The following is a 20,758-nucleotide window of genomic DNA, read 5'->3' as shown; positions in this document are numbered from 1 at the left end:
AACAATTCAAATTATATATTTTAGGTCTTTTCTCAAAGATTATGTCTACCAAAAATCACCCAACTCTAAAACGATACGGTTAAAGAAGTTGAGGTTTCAACTTTCAATAGAGAAAGGAGCTCAATTATTTATAAGTGCATGCAAAAATCTCTTCTTTCTCTGACGTGAGATTCACTCTCAACAAATGACTTAATAGAACTTGGGATTAAGCGATACTAGAGAAATTAGAGGGATTGAATCGATGCTCTCAACCACTTGAATTGCTAGGCCTTTACATGAAGATGTTCACAAACTTGTCTCAAAATGCTAAAGCAAAGCAACTTCTGCAAAAACATTCAAAAATGGAGACACGCACTTGTGCATCCACATAAAATCGTGATTAATAAGCACTGGCTCTCTGTGCTCGATCTTTCTTTTTCTTTTGCAGTGTTGAGTTATTAATCACATAAGGAATAATAAGAGGTGAAACGTCAATCTCACTCTCCTTGTAAATCGTTTACAGTTTAATAGGTATTAATTTGTAATAATAATATGATGATTATTAAAGATTTCGTGCTCCAAACAGGAAAAAAATATTCTTAAGGATTGGATCAGGATCGTGATCTTCGAGTCAAATTTCGTGCAGTTTTGAAAAGGAAAGTGACTAAATGTTTCGATTGCTTTTCACTCAAGTTAGGGTTGACGATCATTATATAAGGATGACTACATATTCGTCCGAAACTCAAGTCTTTCAACATATAACTTATCTCAAAGATATCAACTGATCCAGATTCCTGATTTTCTTTTGAAGATTGCTCGGCAAAACCATTGTGTTTGGTATGGATTTTCGATCGTGATTCGTTACGAATTTGTTTTTAGTTTAGTGATTCGGCTCAAACTGTATTCAGTTCTTATTACCATTTTTCATTTGTATTTGCTTTCAGTTACAATGTAAAGGACGTTCTGCGCTAGTGAATATTTAAAGTCCGTACTCGCTTGAGTCACAGAGAAGAACTAAATTGCCCAGTTCACTCGATACACAACAGCTTTGATTGGAGGTCAAGATTCCTTAAGGCGCAAGAACTGATTCAAACTGTCTAGTAGCAGTACCTAGTAGCAGCATACTCACAATTTCCGGCCTAGAAGCACTACGTAAAGTTGTAAACAAGTCGTGGTTTCCGGCCTATAAGCCCTGTATGTGTAAACAAAGTCCCAACTACTAGTACTGTTTCTCTTCCTTCGTTCTTCTGCCATAATGCCAGAAACCAATTCCCCGTCGAGCTTCCATGCTCCTCATGTCACTTTGCTCCGGAAGGTACGCACCTCTTGTACGTACCTCTTGTTTAACACACCAACAAAATTATTAGATTTTCTAACTTTTGAAATCAAATTAAGCTATATATTTTGTACGCATGATGCATGTGTATTTACAGCTTGGAGCCGAGTTTGTGGGGAGCTTCATCCTGATATTTTCAGCAGCAGCAGCCCCTATTGTGAACCAAAAGTATCAAGGTTCGGAGACGCTGCTAGGCAATGCGGCATGCGCAGGCCTAGCAGTGATGGCAGTGATTTTGTCCACAGGCCACATCTCCGGAGCACACCTAAACCCGTCTGTCACCATTGCTTTTGCAACGTTTCGACACTTCCCATGGACCCAAGTTCCCCTCTACATAATAGCACAGGTTTCAGCATCCATCTCTGCAAGTTTCGCTCTGAAGGGTGTTTTTCATCCATTCATGTCTGGTGGAGTAACGGTTCCTTCTGTTAGCCATTGCCAAGCTTTTGCACTCGAGTTCATTGTCACTTTCATTCTCATGTTCACTGTCACTTCCGTTGCCACTGATACTCGTGCGGTATGTGTGCGTGCATGCTTGCGCTATTACGTTGCTGCAGTCCAGATTCTCTCTGATCTATGATGTAAACTTATTTCTAAGTTGATGCAGGTGGGGGAGTTGGCAGGTGTAGCAATTGGAGCGACAGTTTTGCTCAACATTCTTGTGGCAGGGTGAGTAAACTTTTTTTGCTATAAAACTAACAGCATTTAACTTTACTAGTTTGTCTAAATCAAATTGTATTTACCTGTTCAGACCAACAACGGGCGGCTCAATGAACCCTATCCGGACTTTGGGTCCGGCTGTGGCTGCCGGAAACTATAAGGGGTTGTGGATCTATTTGGTTGCACCCACACTTGGTGCCTTAGCTGGTGCTGCTACGTACACAGCTGTGAAGCTCCCACACAACCAGGTTTGACACTTTTCCTACTCGCTTATCCCAAATACAGTCTATCAACCATGTTCAAGTTATATATGACCTCGACTTTCATTTGATCAATTGTTTTGTTGTGTCTGATAGATTCGTGACAAGGCTGATGGCGGCACTCCCTTGCCGCAATTCTACTCAGACGGATCTCCTTCCATCGAACAGGGTAATTCAAACTAGATCCATCAATCCGTTGTCTTTCATATCACGATCATAATATAAGCACCTACCTTGATGACTAACGTTATGGTAATTTTGATTTCAGGTCGCGCAACAGGACCTCGTCGGACCTAAAATGCAGAAGAGTTGCTGAAGAACAGAAAGCACTATGTGCTATCTTGTTTTGTTCAATAGCATTTGCTATCATTTTTTGTCAGTAGTACCTTTTCATACAAGGTTGAACTCTGTTATCAGAAACAATATTAGTACATTTTGTCATAATCTATCAAATCCCAAATAAACAAAAAGATTCAGAATACCCAGATCCAGCTAAACAGTTATCTATACCCGGCATAAGTACTGCTGTGAATGAATGCTATCTATAGTTAGGGGGTTGACATGCGGGATAGAATTTCCAAAACTGGAGAAACTAGATTGTACCGACTTTTCCTGGTACGATTCTCTTCACTCCATCCAACCCGTGTCTGAGGATCTTGCATGTCTGTACGCTGCTGCTGTTAACTCGGAACTACAACTTGATAAATATGTGCTGCCCACTTATAATTTGTTGTCCAAGATCATCAGAAGTTGAGAATTCTTAGAGGTCCTGCAAAATTTGGATCATGGAATTTATTAAGTATATAACAGTTAAACTAATTGCTATTGAACTGCTGACACACTAAATGTAGAATTCTCTTTTATCTTTCATGTATTAAGTTTATCCCTTTTCAATATGCAATTTCAAATTTAATCATAATTCAAACAAGGAGAGAAAAAAAAAAGGTTCTATCTTATCTTCAGTTCTTGGCGATATAACGCAACTCAGAAACCGAGAATAGAAAGCCACTCAATTGCACGTTTTACTTCGTTGAACACTCGAAAAAAATTTGAACTCACACAAGGTTGGGCTCCAGTCAATATGGTTAAATTTCCTGAATGCATTTCTCATTCTGTTTCTCTGTCCTCCTCACTATCAAGATTCTCAGCTTGATAATCATCAGTTGCTTCTGCTGCTTCTTCATCAGCGGCTTCTGCTGATTCTTCACCAGCATTCTCATCCTCAGTATCCATATACACTTGGGAACTCACCACCTGACCCTTCAAGTCTTTATGCTTCAGACTGCCTGCAAGAGCAGGCAACGAACGATAAATAAGAAACGTGAACCGGAAGATGAAAACCGCAACTTAATTTAAGGTGTGAAAGGTCTAAGAGAAAAATGACACTGGTGAAAGTATTAAAGATGTATGTATCGCATGATCACTAAGCATCTAACAATGAAAGCTCAGTGGTAATAGCCAAGTATTCATGTAAACGACTGCAATCAGTTGGGAGGTTTGATTTACTTGTGTAAGAGATAATTTCAACTATGTGGTTAAAGTAAGACATCGACTTGAAAGTAATCAAATTCAAGTTAGTTGGTAATTTATTCTATATCCTCTCTTACCGCAAGCACAATACAGAACTCGGGAACAATAGGGAAATAACTCAAGAGTCCAAGGAGATTAAAGAAAATGCATTGTAGCATGGGAAGAAACTGAATACTGGTTATGATGATGTGGTAATCAACAAAGAGCAAGGATACATTGACATTATCTAGTACATTTCTAACCCTTACAAATAATAAACGTTGCAAGAGGCTATTAGAAGATTATATGGCTAGTTCGAGGTAGCATATTCAAGTACCCACGCAGTGCACAAAAGAAAACAACAATTCATACATACCCATCCAGAAAGTACATCCATTTGAGGATGTGTGGAGAAGAGCTTTCACAGAGAACAAAAGGCGTTCCATAGATCTCTTTGTAGCAGGAATTTTTCTGGTAATGCTTGTTTGCCTCAAACCCTTCCACAATACAAAACAAAAAATAAAATGGTATTGTACGATAACAAACTCCAAGGGTGAAGATGATTTAGTCCAAAATCTAATAAAAATAAAAAATATATATTTAAGACTTACCTTTGCTTCTGAACATAGGGTCTGTATTGTTCTTGTGGCCTTTTGAAGCTCTAAAACCTAATTCATTACAAGGATAAGTTTTGCTTTCCGGATAAATTAAGGGTAAAACTTGACTCCAATCATTAAGATGTATTTATGCATTTGCTCAAGAGATCTTACCAAGTGGATTATATCCTCTCTGTGAACTTCAAAATGGGACTGTAAGAAGTCAAAAACTGGAAACATAATGATGTTAGCGCCTCAGACACTTCTCATTTAATCATATGTAAAGTGTCGTGAATATACCTTTCATGAAGGAATCAATGAACTTCCCACCATACCCAACAGCCATGGCATGCAAAGTCACCTGAACCATGATATTGGCATGTCAAGAGTATCTTACCCGGGTGGCATTTGAACATAATAAAGACGATTATTATTTATTACACAAAATGAGTAAATCAAGAAGAGAACAGATGCTAATTTAGAGAACTTTGGAGTCCTGTTTATTTACCTTATCATGAGTTTTACAAAGGTTAACTAATGACACAACCACATTTACAGACTGTTGTAGCTTGCTTAGAAGCTTTTCAATAATGTTATGTTGAGCACCAGCTCTCGCTTTCTTCAGAAGAACAGCTTCCTTGACCTAAGAGAGAATCAACATGAGTAGTTCTCACCAAATGCACTTCAAGCACAACACTCTTAGTCCTTTGAAACGTTTCAAAAATAAATCTACATCTCACCAATTTGTTAAGAACAGTTAGGTTCTCTTCATGCTGCACATAACACCAACTTGTGTTACTATCTCTGTCAAGAAAGAGTATCAGTAAACTTGATAAAAGGGGGAAATGTAAGCCTTACCAGTATCTTGTACCACACAACAAATGTTCCAGAACTTAGAGATGGGAAACCATGTTCATCATCTTCTCCCTTTGTCCACTAATAAAAAAAAAGTAGAAAAACAGTCAGCAATTGCTGACTACCATACAGTGGTTATGTTATAATCATACACCCAAAACTTTTAAAACCAGTTCTTCGATGCAGAATTAAAACAAATTGAGAAAAATAGTGTCTACTGAAACTCTTAACAGACCAAGGTCCATAACAAAAATATGCACCTCAGGCAAAATAGTGCAGGCTAGCTGTTCCAGCCGATCAGAAGTGGAATCTCTATTTTCTAGGTAAATGCGCAATATTTTCTGTACCATTTCCCCCTGAAAAAATTAGAAAATAAAATTGACAAGCATACACACATATCATAATATGGATCAAATATATTTCCAAGCATGTGCAAGAAATAAGAGCTAGAAACATAGTTTGCTCACTTTGCACTTCCCACCATTCTCAAGATTTTCATCAAATCTATGCTTTAAAATCTTCTCGGCAGAAATACCAAGTTTCTTGCGCAAAGTAGGAAGAGCCTCCTGGACAAATCCTGAGTGCATGTTTTTACCAAGTCCCTCCATCTTGCTGATGAATTTGTGGACTGATGATACAATTGATTCTAGAGTAAAAAGTGACTCTGACGCCAGCATAAAAGAGAGAGAGCAGGCTGCAGGGACCATATGAATATGTAAGTGGCTTAATAAAAAGTGACAATCAATGAGCACCCTGAACGCTATCAGGAAACAGAATGAAGTTATGTACCTATGTCCAAGACGCCTTCAAAAAATGAATAAGCGCCAAAATATAAATATTCTGAAGTCCCAGGGGAAAGGTTAAGCTGTATCCCTTCCAAAAAACTATCTGGGATCTTGGTAGGCTGGAATGCTTCTAGCAGATATGAGAGAGCTGGCTTGTCTGTCTGAATACCAGGAAGGTTTAATATCTGTAATTTAAAAAACCAAAGCAAAAGATTTAGTAGTTTTCATTTCAAACTTAAAATTTGTGTGTAACAGTGTAAGTACTCATTTAGTTATCAGCCAAGGATGGGAGGTCTCACACACACACACACAATACAGAGACAGAGAGAGATGCCATTTCATTGAGGTGATAGATAAGGTAATGGAATTTCACCGCATTGAAACAATGAAGCACTTTTTTGAATATTGAAGTAGAAACTGCAGTTTTTGAATGTACAAGATTGGGAATGTCTGGATTTCCAGCAGAAGTAGATTGAATATTCCAATGTTCTTCACAAGTTTCATCACCTGCAGAGTGATGCTTAAAGATTAAAAGAAGATAGTGGCATCCTTCTAGTGTGTATCCATCAAATTTGGACTTCACTTTCTTACCTTCCGTAAGTACTAAAAGTGCACTATCAAAATGGCTCTTAATACTTGGAAAGAGTGGTTTAACTTTGCTCAAGAATTCATCCACTGTCATCCTGGTGAACCCAACTGGCGGACTCAAGCCTCTGCCCCATAATTGTTTTCCAGGATTTAAGTAATACAGCTTGTAGTGAAGATCACGCAGAAGGTACAGATATAGAGGTAACTAGCACCCGCAAAAATGGACATAAATGTTATAACTTTATAACTTTGTTTACGACATATAACAAAAATGACTCAAGTTGGTGGGTACCTCAGCAGCAGCATCAACACAACAGGATGCTTCACTCTGCATAAAATACATGAAAAACTAAAATAAAAATTGCATAATGGTTCTAATCAAAATTTCAAATACACTGCAAATCTTGTAAAACAAGATCAAGAAATGCTATGGACTCTGTTAGTGCGTCGTTTGACACCTAACCAATTGTCATTTGAATTAATATGTAGCAAGACAAATCACTCCAAAGTAGACCATTTGATACTAATACTCCACACTTTTCAACAGTATCTTTATCCATTGCTTGCATTTTAAAGAAAAGAAATATAAATAACTTTACTCACTCTAATGTACAAGTTCACAACCTCTTGCCAAAATCTAATTAAGAATGAGTTTTGAACCAAGAGGTGGCCACATTCAGAAAAAGAGTATTAGATTTATGATTTCTATTTGGACTTGAAGACCTGTGCATTGGGCTATGAGAATCACCTTCTTTCACTAATACTGAACAGTGACACTAATGAATCCAGTGGCCTAGAAGTGTGGTTAATCAAAATCAATACCATAAGAACACCTTATTAGAGGCCAACCATCATGAAGCATAATACCTTTGCAAACCCCAAAATGGAATAACAATGAACCAGCAGAGGTCTGAATTTAAATCTCTGAGCATCGATAGCCTTGGCAATGGCAGAAATTTCTATAGCAGTAGCCTCGTTAGAGTCGGAAGAATTTTTCTCTGATGACTCATATGACCTGCTCTTTGACGTTAAACAAGAAGATTCTTCATTTGGCACCTCTTGGCCTGTTAGAACTCCTGCCTTCTCCAAGACATGAAATAATGTGGGCTGCCGGAGTTTCCCATTGGTATCTGATGTTGTTGATGCTTTTGAGGTCTTTTTGTTTTTCTTCATGCCTCTTGGAGAGGTGGCCTCATGTGTTTTCTTATGCTCAATTTTCTTTTCAATGTTCACCATATGGTGAGGTTGGCTTAAGAGGGAAGACCGGTAAATATCAGCATAAGGATGAAGTTCAGGAAGAGATAGAGAGCACCTCTCAATACAATTGTTTAATATGCTTTCCAAGAATCTGTATTGTTAAGATTGTCTCCATCAGTACTCAGGGATCAAGAGGTTGTAATAAACAAGCTAGTTCATGTACACAAGAAAGCTGATTTACAAATTTAAAAACATGTTTTCAAGCGATTAACACCACAATAACTTACACAAGGTTTCTCAAGCGCTTCATTAGCTTGGAAAGTATATCCTCCTTTGTGGCCTGGCTCGTAAATTCAAATCTCCCAGTAACTTGTGTACAGAAGGCATTGAGCTAGCATGGCACATAAAGAGTCAGAAACCACAATTTAAATGCAAGGTAATATCTTTTAAGCTTTTCCACTTACTAGTTCCCGTATCCAATTGGCAGCATAAAATAGAGACGCACATATAATCTGTTTCTGCTTCCCTGTCAGAGACTTCCACTCAGATCCGAATAAATACTGGTAATGCACAAGTCAGCACATGTCAGAGTAGGACATTGCCACCAACACTGGCAGGCTACACAAATTTGAGAAACCAAACCAACTAACAATAATATCTTAGTTCATTTTATGGAAAAATAATAATTCTCAAATTCTGCAGTAAATAAGTTAGCTGGAGCAATCTCTCTGTGCCTGTATCTGAACATGTGTGCGACTTATAGTGTTAATCAGGGATATTTTTCTACAAACTTAAAATGTGGATTGCAGCTTCAACTGTAAGAAACTTTAGTATAAACCAAAGTCTAACTATTGGACGCTGTTGACAAAAGCATTTTACTTCGCCTGACCTTAGATGAAGGCAGGTGCAAAGGGCAGCCAAGTAGTGCATCAATTCCACCAAGAGATCCTTGGTTTGTCAACCTTTCAATCTGAAAATTGACAGAAAAGTTTAAAGTTTTATCACAGAGGTCATAATCAGATCAGCCATAACCACCTTTCACTTACTGCAGCTAATAAAAGGAAGTTAGCAGGAAGAACTTGTAAAGAAGAAGAAGACCTGCACACAACAACATTCCAACTTCAGCAATCATAGATATCAAGTGGAGAAAACCTTATGTACAATAATAGATATAATGTATGGCCAAAATATTACTGCAATGTAGAGGAAGCCAATGGCAAAATGTTTAGACAAATAGGTGATATATCACCATCCAAGTTCATCCACAGCTCCCCTACAATGAAAAAAAGAATGGCAACTTTAATTCACCCACAATTAATTGCTTATACAGCACAATCTTAAGTAGCATCAGGAAAAAAAAAACTACAAAAAAAAAAACAGAGGACGAAATATTGCATCACAGAATCACCTTCTAAACCACAATATGAGTCCTTAACAGCCAAATTCCCACCATCAAGATCAGACAGAAACAGGGATTCAAACTCTCCTACATGTTTCCCAATCCTGAAATATGCAGATTAGCTTTCTTCCAAATAAAGAACAATTACTTGTAAAAAAAATTAAATTGCTAACATGATAACAAAGAAAACACCAGCTTTTGAAACCAACTGACCATTCTATAACTGTTGGATGAAGTGATTTACAATCCAACGTTTCAGTCAGTTCGTCATAAAACATAATCAAAGGTAAGGGCAGCTGTCTGCAAGAGTCCAAAGAAGTCTTCAAGAGCTCCAGTGCCTCGTCACAATTAGATTTCTGTTGCCAATGTGTTTAATAATGGTGAATGGACGTCCCTTAATAAAAATTTTGGAAACCAAAAAATATTTGATGTTAACTATATTGACAATATAAAATAAGTACAAGTGAACCCACCTGGACACATTAAAATGTATTTTGCAGGTTTCCATATTTTCTTTGTTTCCTCTAATTATTAAAAAGAATTTGTAAATATTACTATCTTACTAACAGTATGTGCCCCTAACTATGGAAGAGTGAAACTGAAATGCTGCTGGCTCTTACTTGAGATGGGGATGGACAGGTAACATCAGTTGCATCTCCTAGACAGGAAACAATCTTCAGAGTTCCAACCAGGCCCATCTTCTTGTAGTTCAGATCAGGATGAGTGACCTGCCAAACAGAGGGATGGAATAGATCAATTTGGATTACCAGAAAGTGTAAAAAAATGATCACACATAAATGTGTGGTTCAAAGACGTTTGATCATGTTTATGTTGAAGTGCTCCAAATGAAAAGAAAATAATTCTTGGTACCTGCTTGCGTACTATCATCAAAAGTTCATTCACAAAGGAAGAACCATAAGATTCTGCACTAGACCGAGCCAAAAGTGCCAGATGGCCAAAAATCTCGTAGACCTGCACTGTAGTAAGGCCAGTGAAATGGTGATTCAACACTTTTGTGCCAAGAATGATAAAGAAATGCAGCATCCTACCTTGTGCAGATTTTCAACACTAAATCCCTCTAAGTAATCCAAAATACCTGGATTGCGGAACAAAGAACTCATCATGCATTTCTTGGAAAACAATTACTCCAGAGTCCGACAAATCAACATGAACCACAGACTAATATCATACCGCTAATATGAGAAGAAAGAGGAATTAACTGCTGTGCATATTTGGAGGCTAGCAAAGCCAAGGTCTCTAAAGCAGAACCAACTTCAAAACCCACACTAGAGCCCACGTGGGTAACTAGCGAGCCAAGAACCTGTGAAAGTCATGATAGTAGTCACAGAATAGACCTTTATTTTAAATATCATATAACGAACAAAGAATATATATATATATATATAGGCCACTTACTTCCTGTCTGGAATACATATCGGCAAACTCCTCAAAAAGACAAACATAGATATGCATGCCAAACTCCCTGGATTTTTGCTCCTTGCAAGCCAACAAGTACTCGGACAGAGAAATGAAAGATAGAAAATAATCCTAACAACAAATAAAAAAGCAGAATCAAATAAGGCTACAGAAACACCACTTAATTTTGTATTTCAGACTGAATCCATTCCTTGATACCCGATCGTGACCACAGATACCTGTACAAGCTCTTTGTGTCCATGAATGCATTGATCAAACATAGCTTCCTGAATGCAATCCTCAATAATTTTCTTCTTGAATAGCTTTTCGACGCTCCTTTGCAGGGATTCACCATTCATGTATATCAGCATTAGTAACCATATATCGATGACTTTGTGATCCTGAGCTTTCTCTAGGCTGTTCAATTCTTTCAAAATCTCCTGACACAGTATCTACACAACTCGTATGGAAGCAAATATATGATTTAGGGGAAATTTATAAGAAGCAAAAATTTTCTTTTAAGGACCAACTGGCAGAAGACATACATTCTTAAATCGAAGACTTGATCTCAAGGCATCAAGGATAGAAGCCTCGGTGTTGTCGGCACGTGACTTTCCTTTGAGTTTTTGTTGTGATGTGCGATAATTTGATACCCCAACAAATTTTAACTGCTGTCGAATCTGTGAGATTATTCTCCGGACATTTGACGGTGTTGCTGAAAGCAGTAGAAACCTAAGCAGATGAGGCATGTGCTCTGCCTCGATTGTTCTGATGCATGACAATGCTATGGTGGTTACCTTCAAATTGAAGCAAATTTAAAGTCAGGTGCAACTAGAATATTCAAAAGAGAAAACTTCAATCCTATGTACGTGTAATAGCAACCCGTAAACTGGGAATACTCAATCATGCTCTTTCTAAGTCAAATGAAGTTTCTTGTTTTCTCATTTTCCTAGAAAATTTGATATTCCCAATTTTCTGACCAACCAAACAGATAATAAAGGATAATGTGAAACCTGTTCTTGCAACATTGGATCCAAATTAAGGTTTGAAAAGGAATCGAGCACCGGCACAACTACAGCCGAGTCCTCCTGAAGCAATTTCTCGAGAGCTTCAACCACAGTCTTGTTATTCTGATCGCCGATGATCTCCGGCAACGATCCAATTATCTCTTTCTTCAAATGCAGAGGGCAAATCGAAAGAACCTGCATCAATTTCTCGGCCAATGCATTCGGATCAACAAGAAAATCCAGCCACCGGAAGTGATTGATGATCAGCCTAGCGACGTCGTCTTCGAGGGACAGAGACGGACCGGAATGTTGCGTATACACGTGGAAATATTCTGGAAGCTTCTCGAGAAGCATGTTCTGAATTTGCAACTGGATAGTGGGCACCAACAGCAAGTGGCGGAGTACGCTCTCGCTTCTGGTGGAGGCGGTGAGAATCCTGAAAATGTAGGAGCAATTTTCCGTTAGATTTTCTCGACAGCCAAACAGGAAATAGAAAATTTTGAAACTGAAGACTAGAAGTAGTCGAGGAAGTTACTCACCTGCGGAGGTTATTAGGTGTGTTGATGTAGGAAGAGAGGCCGGAGAGGAAATCGGAGAGAAGAACAGAGGCATTTTCGGAAGAGGAAAAGGTGCGGTGGAGGTGGCGGCGGAGCTTGTGTAGGTCCGAAGGGAGGCACGGCGGGCCGGAGTGGTTGAGGAGGGTGCAGCCAGCGTCGGCTAAAATAGAGACCATTTTATCGATGTCTGGGGTTTCGACGGCGTCGTTTGGGGTTGGATTGCATGAGTTCGCGGTGGCGGTGGGTTTAGAAGATTTGGGGGGAGGGCAAGAAGGGGCGGAAGAAGTGGGGGGCGGCCGTTTGCGGGAAGGGATTTGCTGGTGGAGGAATACCATCTTGGCTTCGTTACGGTGTCGTTTTGCTGGTGGTGTTGTGATCTCTGCGGCTGTGCGAGAGGGAGACGAACAGAGCGAGATGAAGGCAGAACAGGCGCCAAATTTTGGAGAAAGTGGCGGTGGGGTTTTCAAAAATTAAAATAAACTTTTAATAAATGGTAGCAATCGTCCTTTAATTTAACTTAATTTAAGTAAATTGTAAAAATACATTATCATTGGTCCTTTAACTTATCAAAACGTGCAGATATGGTCCCTCAACTAAAAATCAATTACCAATGGTGCATTAACTTTAATCCAACTGGAGAAATGGTCTCTCAAGTTTAACATAATTGAAGAAATTGTCTATCAACTTTAACTCAATTATAGCAATGGTTTTTCCAACATAACTTATTTTAACAAAATTATAACGAAGTTGACGAAAATAACCATAGCTACATTTTTTGATGTGTTGAACGACCAATGGTAATAGATTTTTAGTTGAAAGACTATTGTTCCAATTTGATTAAAGTTGAAAGAACCATTGTTACAATTTATTCTAAAATTTAAGAGGTATTTGTCTATTTTCATGTTGCCAATATCTTCCTTTAATTTTTTAAGATTGTTTTTAAAAGCATTTTTATCAAACATAATTGGGTAAAGTACAAAAAACTATCTCAATTATTGGTGTCACGACACTTTCATACCTCATCTTTTAAAATTTACAATGTCATACCTCATCTTACGAATTTGTGCCAATATTATACCTTCTGTTAGCTTGGCGTGAATTTCTCAGTTAAATGCTGACGTGGCTTGATCCGGAACCCATTTTTTATTAAAATATTATTAAAAAAAATTAATATTTTTTAAATATTAAAATTATAAAAAAAAACCCTTTGGTCCTTTCCCCCCTCTCTCTTCTCCCCCTTCATCTTCTTCCCCTACCTGCTTAATCTTCAACAAAAAAATAAAATATAATTTGAAAACCCATCCAACCCCCCCCCCCCCCCGCGAAAACCCCATACCTGAACCCCCCGCCTAGATCCTGTCACACCCCCCCCCCAGATCCCGTCAAACCCCCTCCCCCTCCCTCCCTCTTATCCTGTCAAACCCACCCCCGGCCCAAATTTGAAAACCCATCTTCTTCCCCCTTTTTTTTTTCTTTCTTTTCTTTTCTCTCTCTCTTCTTCTTCTTCTTTTTCTGCAGGTTGGGTGGGTTAGGGGGCGGACGAACTGGGTTTTGGGTTAAGGGGCAGATGAACTGGGTTTTGGGTTTCCTTTTTTTTTTCTTCTCTCTCTTCTTTTTCTTCTTCTTCTTTTGCAAGTTGGGTGGGGTGGGGGTGGGGGGAGAGGAACTGACGAACTGGGTTTTGGGTTTCCTTCTTCTTTTTCTTCTTCTTCTGCAAATTAGGTAGGGTGGGGGGGGGGGACGAACGGACGAATTGGGCATTTTTATTTATTTTTTCTTTATTTCTTCTTCTTCTTCTGCAGGTTGGGGGGTGATGGATTTGGGTTGCAGGTGTGGGAGGGATATGGGCGCCCGGGGAAGGGGGTGTTCAGGAATGGGGTTGATGGGTTTTCACTTTTTTTTTTTTTTTTTGAAGATTAAGCGGGTAGGGGAAGAAGATGAAGGGGGGAATGGACAAAAGGGGGAGAGGGGAAGGACAGACGAACCCTTCAACTGGGTTTCCTTTTTTTCTCTCTCTCTCTCTCTCTTTCTTCTTCTTCGAGGGGTGGGGAGGGGGAAAACAAACTGAGGGTGGGAGAGGGGGAAGACAAATTTGTTTTTGGTTTTTTTTTTTTTTACCTTCTTTTTTTTGGGTCACAGGAAGAGGGAAGAAGATGAAGATGAGGGAGAAGAGAGAGGGGGGAACTGGGGAAGGGGACGAACTTAGGCTTTTTTTTTTTTTACTTCTTTTTTTATGGGTTGCAGGAAGGGAGCTGGAAGAAGGAAGAAGATGAAGATGGGGAGAAGAGAGAGAAAATGGTAGGGGAAAGGGCACAGAAGATTTATTTATTTTTGTTAAACTTTTCTTTATTTTTTTAAATATTTAAAAATTATTAAATGATTCTCTTTAGTTTTTAATAATATTTTATTAATTTTTTAATAAAAAGTGGGTTCCGGATCAAACCACGTCAGCATTTAATTGAAAAGTAAACGGCCAAGTAACGGAAGGTATAACATTGGACTAAATTCTAAAGATGAGGTATTACATTGTCAATTTTAAAAGATGAGGTATAAAAGTGTCATGATAATAATAGTTGAGGTAGTTTTTTGTACTTTACCCAACATAATTTTAGTCATTTTAAAAGTATTTTCAAACAAGTCTTGTATCTTTATATTTTATATACATGAGATATATTTATATAGAGTTTCATTCCCGTTTATAGGCTCACTCTACGTCGTATTTCAATGATCTAACTGTCTATATTTTATCACATTATTTGAAAACATTAGGCAAATCTAAATCCATTTAAGACATCCAACTAATGAAGAAAAATAGACTGATACCGGAGTGGATACGCCTGGACGAGAGAAAGATGGTGAAGTTTCTGGCGTTGTTGATGCGTGCGAGGACAGCGTGGCCGAGGTGCTTCGTGACAAATGAGAATTGGAGATTAAAGCGCCATGACTTGCACACACACTGATACTGGAGTAAAGATTTGACCGGGAGCCTTGAGAGGATCTCGGCAATGATGTCGTTGTAGTCGGTGAGAGGAACTGGTTGAAGGAGTAGAGTCAGTACACCATCGGAGGGGACTGGTGGTTGCTTCAGTTGCCGGCGAAACCATTTCTAGATGCCCGTCACAACTTTCAATTCTGGTAATACTCAGGACCATCAATTTTTTTGTTAATTCCGTCACTTCAATGCACATGACGAACTTTTAGATGTATAAATTTTTAGTAAATCTTGGATCTGGATTGAACGATGAGAGAACAGCTTAAGGGGAATTGACACTTGCGGAATTTTATTGAAACTTGCGCGTTTCTAACAAATTTAAAGTCTTTTACCGCACAAATTGAACAAAAATCTCTCTCAGTTTGACAAAATAATTCACAAAACTAATAAGGTGGAAATTGACACAAACTGAAAGTTGGGTACCACTCGTAACCAGATCGAAAGTTCATAGGAAACAAGGGACCTGGATTGTTTGCCCTTCCATCTCCTCCTACTTATGTGGTCACGATTAAATAACATCAGATTTTATATTTTCATTGCTTTTTATCTTATTATTTCTATAAAAAAAAAATCAATATAAAATTACCTGGATTGTCTTCCCTCCCCCATTCCATACCCTTCCCATTCCCTCATATTTTTGTGTTCACGATTAAGCCACATCAACATTTTATATTCTCATTACTTTTTATCTTATTATTTTTATAAAAAAATCAATATAAAATATTAACATGGCTTAACTGTGATCACAGATATAAAAGGGGATGGGAAGGGTATGGGATGAGGGAGAGCAGACAATCCAGGTCCAGAAAGAAGACCTACAATTGAGGGGTATTGCTATATTAGTTTTACCCACTTGCCCTTTGCAAGACCTACACTAGGAGACTTCATCAAGAAGCTACGCAATCAAACATGACCAATCAGGCGTTAAAAATGTTTGTTGATTGATTATCGAACAAGAATATACAAGTTTGAGTATAAATTAAAAGAAAACATACGAATATACATGTACAGTTATAAAATCCATGGACTGCTCGGAGGAAAACACGTTAACAATGCTTCTCTTTCCGCCCTTGTTCATCCTCCATTCCTCCTCCAACAACTTTGCCAGCCGGCATCAGATGTAGGATATATTAGATCTCTATCGTGTAAGCTCCAGAACGGATCGCGTTCAAACTTGGCAGGTCAGGTCCTGGCAAGATAATCGCATCCTACGTAGTTTTCAACCCTGGTTGGTCTTCTTGAAAGCATGCATACCGCGTGCTCATTTTCCCCCATCAAAACCATTTCTGGCGGTCTCTGAACTAACCTTGGGGCGCCCTCATCATACCAAACCTAACTGAACAGTTTAAATCTAATCTGAAACCATTAAAATGAAGACAAGAACAAATCAAGTTCAGATAGATCAGATGGGATGACTTTCCTGTAACAAAATGGAAGAGGAACGGACAAGCTTATTGTGCTTATCACATGGAAACAGATATTAAGTATAAACTTACAATTTAAGTGAACTAGAGACTAGGCAAACAGCAGTTTGGGAAGAAATAAAAAAAAAAAAATCGTTTAACCATAAGCCACATTAATATTACACCAAAATATTAATGATTTGGCACATCGTATTCCCAAAATTTATGCAGTTGAACCAGATAGCAGTTATAAGAGAGAATGGGTTTATAAGTATGAAAACAACCAGAAAGTACAGAAAACAAAAATTTAATGGCAAGTGCTTTTAGATGAGGGCTTCTTTCAGGAAGCACTTCAAGTGCTTTTGGAACTAAAAACATTTTCTCTAAAAGCGCCTTCAGTCGTTTAAAGGCACTCGCCAAACAAGCCCATAATCTACTATGAAGTTCCCTTTAATATAAACAAGTAAAAAGCACAATTTGTCTCTAGCATGTCCTCCAAATCCTCGAAAGCAACTTGCAAACTACTAAAATATATCAACTAAAAAGAACTAAATAGTGCTTGAACAACTGCTATATTTCACACACCGAGTAAAAACTTAAATATCGAATCTTATTTGTTCAGGTTAAACACTTATAGAAGCCACTCAACATTATGTCGTTCCAGACAAAACTGCATAATATCAGTTAGATAGAGTGAAGAGACTTACATCATTGGTTTCAGATGTTGGCGCCACCACCAATTACTGGTGAAACTAAGGTCTCCACATACATAGTTGCTTCAGTCAACAAATTAGTAGGAGTTTTAAGAACCTTCGTCAATGTATTTTCCTTTGGATTGTATAAAGCCAAGTAACTTGAATCACAACTCATCAAAACTTCATCATTCTCTAAAATGCAGATAATATTCACAAAATTCATACTTATTTGACGTAACGACTTCAAAGGAATTTGTATGATTTTAGTCCAAGATTCATGGACACCATAATCCTTCATCACCCATACTGTTATTGCAATATCACTCAAACTGACGTCATTGAACAAATATGCAAAGAGACGATTTGCAATAGTCCCAATACGAATGGAGATATAACTTTGGATGTGAAGATAGGGCAGCGGCACAATATTCTCCTCCGCCAAAATAAAAGAGATGATTCTTGAACTAAGTACAGGGCGGAGCTCCTCCCCACTCCATTTAAGCTCTACCCAATGTAGAGCTCCGTTAACCAAGCACCCTTGCCCATGCAATTTAAAAGAGTCAAGGTATTGTTTAGTCCTCCACAAACCTGATTTTAGTGTAAAGACCGCAATCATCGTGCCATCTGCAGTTGTAGATTCGCCACCCAATATAACCTTGTAATCTTCAATGGTGGAATCATAACCAAATCCATAAAACTTTGGACAAAAATAAAAACAAGCAATTCCTGGTAACATTTTGGTAACTCTGGTACAAGGGTTCCATAAGAGAACTTCGCCTTTGTTTCCTTTTAGACATATCAAGCCATTGCAAGAACCCACAACACTCATACGTTCAAGCGTTACTGGCAATTGCAAACAAAGAAAAGAGCTTTGCACACATACACCGACATCCTTGAGTGCTTCGTAGTCTATGGATTGGAAAGGACTGTCTGAAATAAGAAGCCTATAGCTATTACGGTTAACCCCTGTCACTGCCCGTCTCAGGTGCTTCCTAACAAGATGCAAATCAGAGATCAAAGCGCGCCATGACTTGCATACACACCGCAATTGGATCAAATATTTCACTGGTAGCCTTGACAGTATATCAATTATGATATCATCAGACTCAATCAGGGGTCGTTCAAGAAATCCGCCATCCGTGGGGACTGGTTGCTGCTGCCGCCGCTTATGAAGACCCGACATGTTAAAGCAGCGGGGGCGGAGCCCAAATCACCAACTATTCGGGAAGGCTAAAACCTCCAAACCAATTTCGTTCTCCCTGGCAGCAAAAAAAAAAAAATCTACCAAAATTTAAAACCTAGACTAAGGATCTACACCTTAAATTAAACCCTAATTTAGGATTGTACCAAAACTTAAAACCCTAAACTAAGAATTTAGACCTTAAAATTAAACTCTAATTTAGGATTGAATTTAACTTTCAGAGTAAGTTGTAGCTGGAGTTCATATAGCATGTACAGAATTCATGAAAAATAAAAAATAAAAAATTTAAAAAATAATAATAATTCTCTGAAAAAAAATGGACGTTGACTTAAAAAACTTGATTTAACTTACCTGGGGCTGCTGTGCCTTCCGGGAAAGGTTTGATTGGAAGAAGAGGATTACAAAGGAGGAATGAAGTGGGAGGAAATGGAATTGCACGCCCTCCGATGGAATAACCTTACAACTTCAACACCCCGCCGGCAAACGCCCATATCGTCTTCTCCGAACCCACCAATTTCCATGGAGGACTTTGGCTAAGGCCACTCGACCCTGTTCTCCTGGTTGCTTGCAGAAGCTATTAACAAGAAGGAGAATTTATTGAGGATGAAAGGGGGAGGCGTGGGGGTCTAATATATGCATCTGGGCAAGTGGGACTGTGTGGGAGGGCTGTATAGGATTGTCACATCTTAATTATTCCCAGTGTATCGTATAATAAAAAATTATTTGATTTTTTTTTATTTGAAATTAAACACAAATAATATTAGACGAAATCTAATCGCAGAGTATACGATAAATGATTAAGATGTAAAAATCTTTATCATCCCTACAAAATAGATCTGAAGAGGATCCTTTCCCGGATGCTGGGAGATCGGGACCAAGTGGTCAAGTACGTACAACTCTTCTTCTTTTTTTTATTAAAGGCATAGAGCTGTCGATTTCTCTTGCACTTTAATTTTAGCCCACTATTTTTTTTGAATTTTTTTAATTAGCCAAGTTTTACTTTAAATTTTAATTTTAGCTTATTATTCTTTGAATTTTTATAAATAACCGATTTCTCTCTAATGCTAGATCTTAAAAAAATTCATCTAATTTTTCATCTATTGATCATGCATGCAACATATGACAACTGTATGGGACAAAAAAAGGGAAAATTTGATGGGTGAAAAATTTTTAAATCTAACAATAGGGGGAAATTGACTATTTATAAAATTTTAGGAGGAATAATAAGCTAAAGTTAAAGTTCAGTGAGAAAATGGACTAATTACAAAAGTTCAAGGAGGTAGTCGGCTAAAATTACAATTCAGAATGAAAATTGGCAACTCTATACAAGTTCAAAGAAAAAACCAACAACTAGCTCTTTGTTAAATAACTTTTTATTAAATGAAAACCTTACCTGATAAATTATTAATGATATAAAGTTAAATTTCATTAATTTGCTTGAAAAATGTTTTAAACAAGGGTAGTTTAGTAATTAAGTTACTTTTAATTCCGATTTAGGTAAATTAGTAAATAACTTATATGGAACCAATCTCATTCTTACTCCCATTCTTTTTTATTTCTTTTCAGTCTAATTTGTCCTTTATTTTTTTCATTCTGATTACGGATTAGTAAATGAATATATTGAAAGAAGAAAGAAAAATGACGAAGAATAAGGAGCATGAGAGTTGGGAAAATGACATGTAAAATGACGAGTCCTTGGGGTTGGGAATTGGGCTTTGGTATTGACACAAACAATATTCTTTACCAATCAGAGATTTTCCATGAATCTGGAACACAAGACGATATATTTAGTGGTATTATTTTTTGACTTAGTACTAACTCATGTTTCAAGTGTTACTTAGAGTATTTTCAAAGAAGATGTCATAAAATAAATGTCAATTGTTAATTTGATGGCTGATGTGGTAATGTTAGATTTTTTTTTTTCCAAACGATATATTTTTTTTTGTTATAAATGACATTTGTAGGATCTATTTTAAAAAGAAATCAATTAAAATAAGTTTTCAAGAACTATAATTGGTGTATTAATGGAACCTATATAATAAAATAATTAAAAATTATTTGACATCACATTTTCTCATATGTCAAATTTGATATATGAAAACTCATATATCAATCCACATAGGAGCTTCTTCAAATTTGATTACATGACATTCCACTTAGGATTTGACATCTCCTTTGGAGGTGGTCTTAGTACTACGGTCTAGTAGTATTCCTATTTACTTGTAAGTGAAAAATCTTAGGTTCGATTCTCATCAAAGACGAATTTGAACTACATTATTGCTAGCCCATTGTTAGGCTCAACTCACTTCTCCACCTCCTTAGT

At 37.6% G+C, this 20,758-nt stretch overlaps 3 protein-coding genes across 3 annotated transcripts; 1 reads left to right on the top strand and 2 right to left on the bottom strand.

The window, feature by feature from the left end:
* Window positions 1-991: 991 nt before the first annotated feature.
* LOC103411476 (probable aquaporin NIP5-1) lies at window positions 992-2,714 on the top strand. The gene is made up of 6 exons (XM_008350108.3): window positions 992-1,294; window positions 1,413-1,832; window positions 1,923-1,984; window positions 2,067-2,223; window positions 2,332-2,404; window positions 2,504-2,714. The coding sequence occupies exons 1-6, from the start codon at window positions 1,235-1,237 to the stop codon at window positions 2,530-2,532; spliced, it is 801 nt and encodes a 266-aa protein (XP_008348330.3). The 5' UTR covers window positions 992-1,234; the 3' UTR covers window positions 2,533-2,714.
* LOC103443083 (uncharacterized) lies at window positions 2,646-12,588 on the bottom strand. Its single transcript, XM_029108114.2, has 32 exons — window positions 12,127-12,588; window positions 11,594-12,023; window positions 11,126-11,377; window positions 10,820-11,032; window positions 10,581-10,712; window positions 10,356-10,485; window positions 10,214-10,260; window positions 10,035-10,136; window positions 9,785-9,892; window positions 9,378-9,520; window positions 9,174-9,268; window positions 8,960-9,038; window positions 8,812-8,863; window positions 8,655-8,735; window positions 8,230-8,325; window positions 8,053-8,156; window positions 7,436-7,916; window positions 6,861-6,896; window positions 6,572-6,773; window positions 6,354-6,487; window positions 5,985-6,165; window positions 5,663-5,889; window positions 5,456-5,551; window positions 5,199-5,276; window positions 5,081-5,113; window positions 4,849-4,983; window positions 4,641-4,701; window positions 4,515-4,570; window positions 4,356-4,412; window positions 4,121-4,241; window positions 3,295-3,521; window positions 2,646-3,004 (listed from the first exon to the last, which is right to left on the bottom strand). The coding sequence occupies exons 1-31, from the start codon at window positions 12,477-12,479 to the stop codon at window positions 3,343-3,345; spliced, it is 4,494 nt and encodes a 1,497-aa protein (XP_028963947.2). The 5' UTR covers window positions 12,480-12,588; the 3' UTR covers window positions 2,646-3,004; window positions 3,295-3,342.
* A 3,465-nt stretch (window positions 12,589-16,053) lies between these two features.
* On the bottom strand, window positions 16,054-19,097 carry LOC103443042 (F-box/kelch-repeat protein At3g23880-like). Its single transcript, XM_029108113.2, has 3 exons — window positions 18,787-19,097; window positions 17,247-18,493; window positions 16,054-16,492 (listed from the first exon to the last, which is right to left on the bottom strand). Exon 2 carries the CDS (start codon window positions 18,415-18,417, stop codon window positions 17,257-17,259), a length of 1,161 nt encoding a protein of 386 aa, XP_028963946.2. The 5' UTR covers window positions 18,418-18,493; window positions 18,787-19,097; the 3' UTR covers window positions 16,054-16,492; window positions 17,247-17,256.
* Window positions 19,098-20,758: the final 1,661 nt, after the last annotated feature.

This window comes from Malus domestica, chromosome 09, assembly GCF_042453785.1.
Source record: "Malus domestica chromosome 09, GDT2T_hap1".
Lineage (NCBI taxonomy): Eukaryota > Viridiplantae > Streptophyta > Magnoliopsida > Rosales > Rosaceae > Malus > Malus domestica.
Note: the sequence above shows the minus strand (reverse complement) of the source record. Positions and strands in the feature narration are given on the sequence as shown.

Bases quoted from the DNA above. Each gene is read 5' to 3' on its own strand.
- LOC103443042 (XM_029108113.2), bottom strand. From the start codon at position 18,417: ATGTCGGGTCTTCATAAGCGGCGGCAGCAGCAACCAGTCCCCACGGAT.
- LOC103411476 (XM_008350108.3), top strand. From the start codon at position 1,235: ATGCCAGAAACCAATTCCCCGTCGAGCTTCCATGCTCCTCATGTCACT. The intron at 1,295-1,412 runs GTACGCACCTCT...GTGTATTTACAG, and splicing joins ATGTCACTTTGCTCCGGAAG to CTTGGAGCCGAGTTTGTGGG. The intron at 2,405-2,503 runs GTAATTCAAACT...TTTTGATTTCAG, and splicing joins ATCTCCTTCCATCGAACAGG to GTCGCGCAACAGGACCTCGT.
- LOC103443083 (XM_029108114.2), bottom strand. From the start codon at position 12,479: ATGGTATTCCTCCACCAGCAAATCCCTTCCCGCAAACGGCCGCCCCCC. The intron at 4,984-5,080 runs GTGAGATGTAGA...ATTCTCTCTTAG, and splicing joins TAACTGTTCTTAACAAATTG to GTCAAGGAAGCTGTTCTTCT. The intron at 4,413-4,514 runs GTAAGATCTCTT...GTAATGAATTAG, and splicing joins GAGAGGATATAATCCACTTG to GTTTTAGAGCTTCAAAAGGC.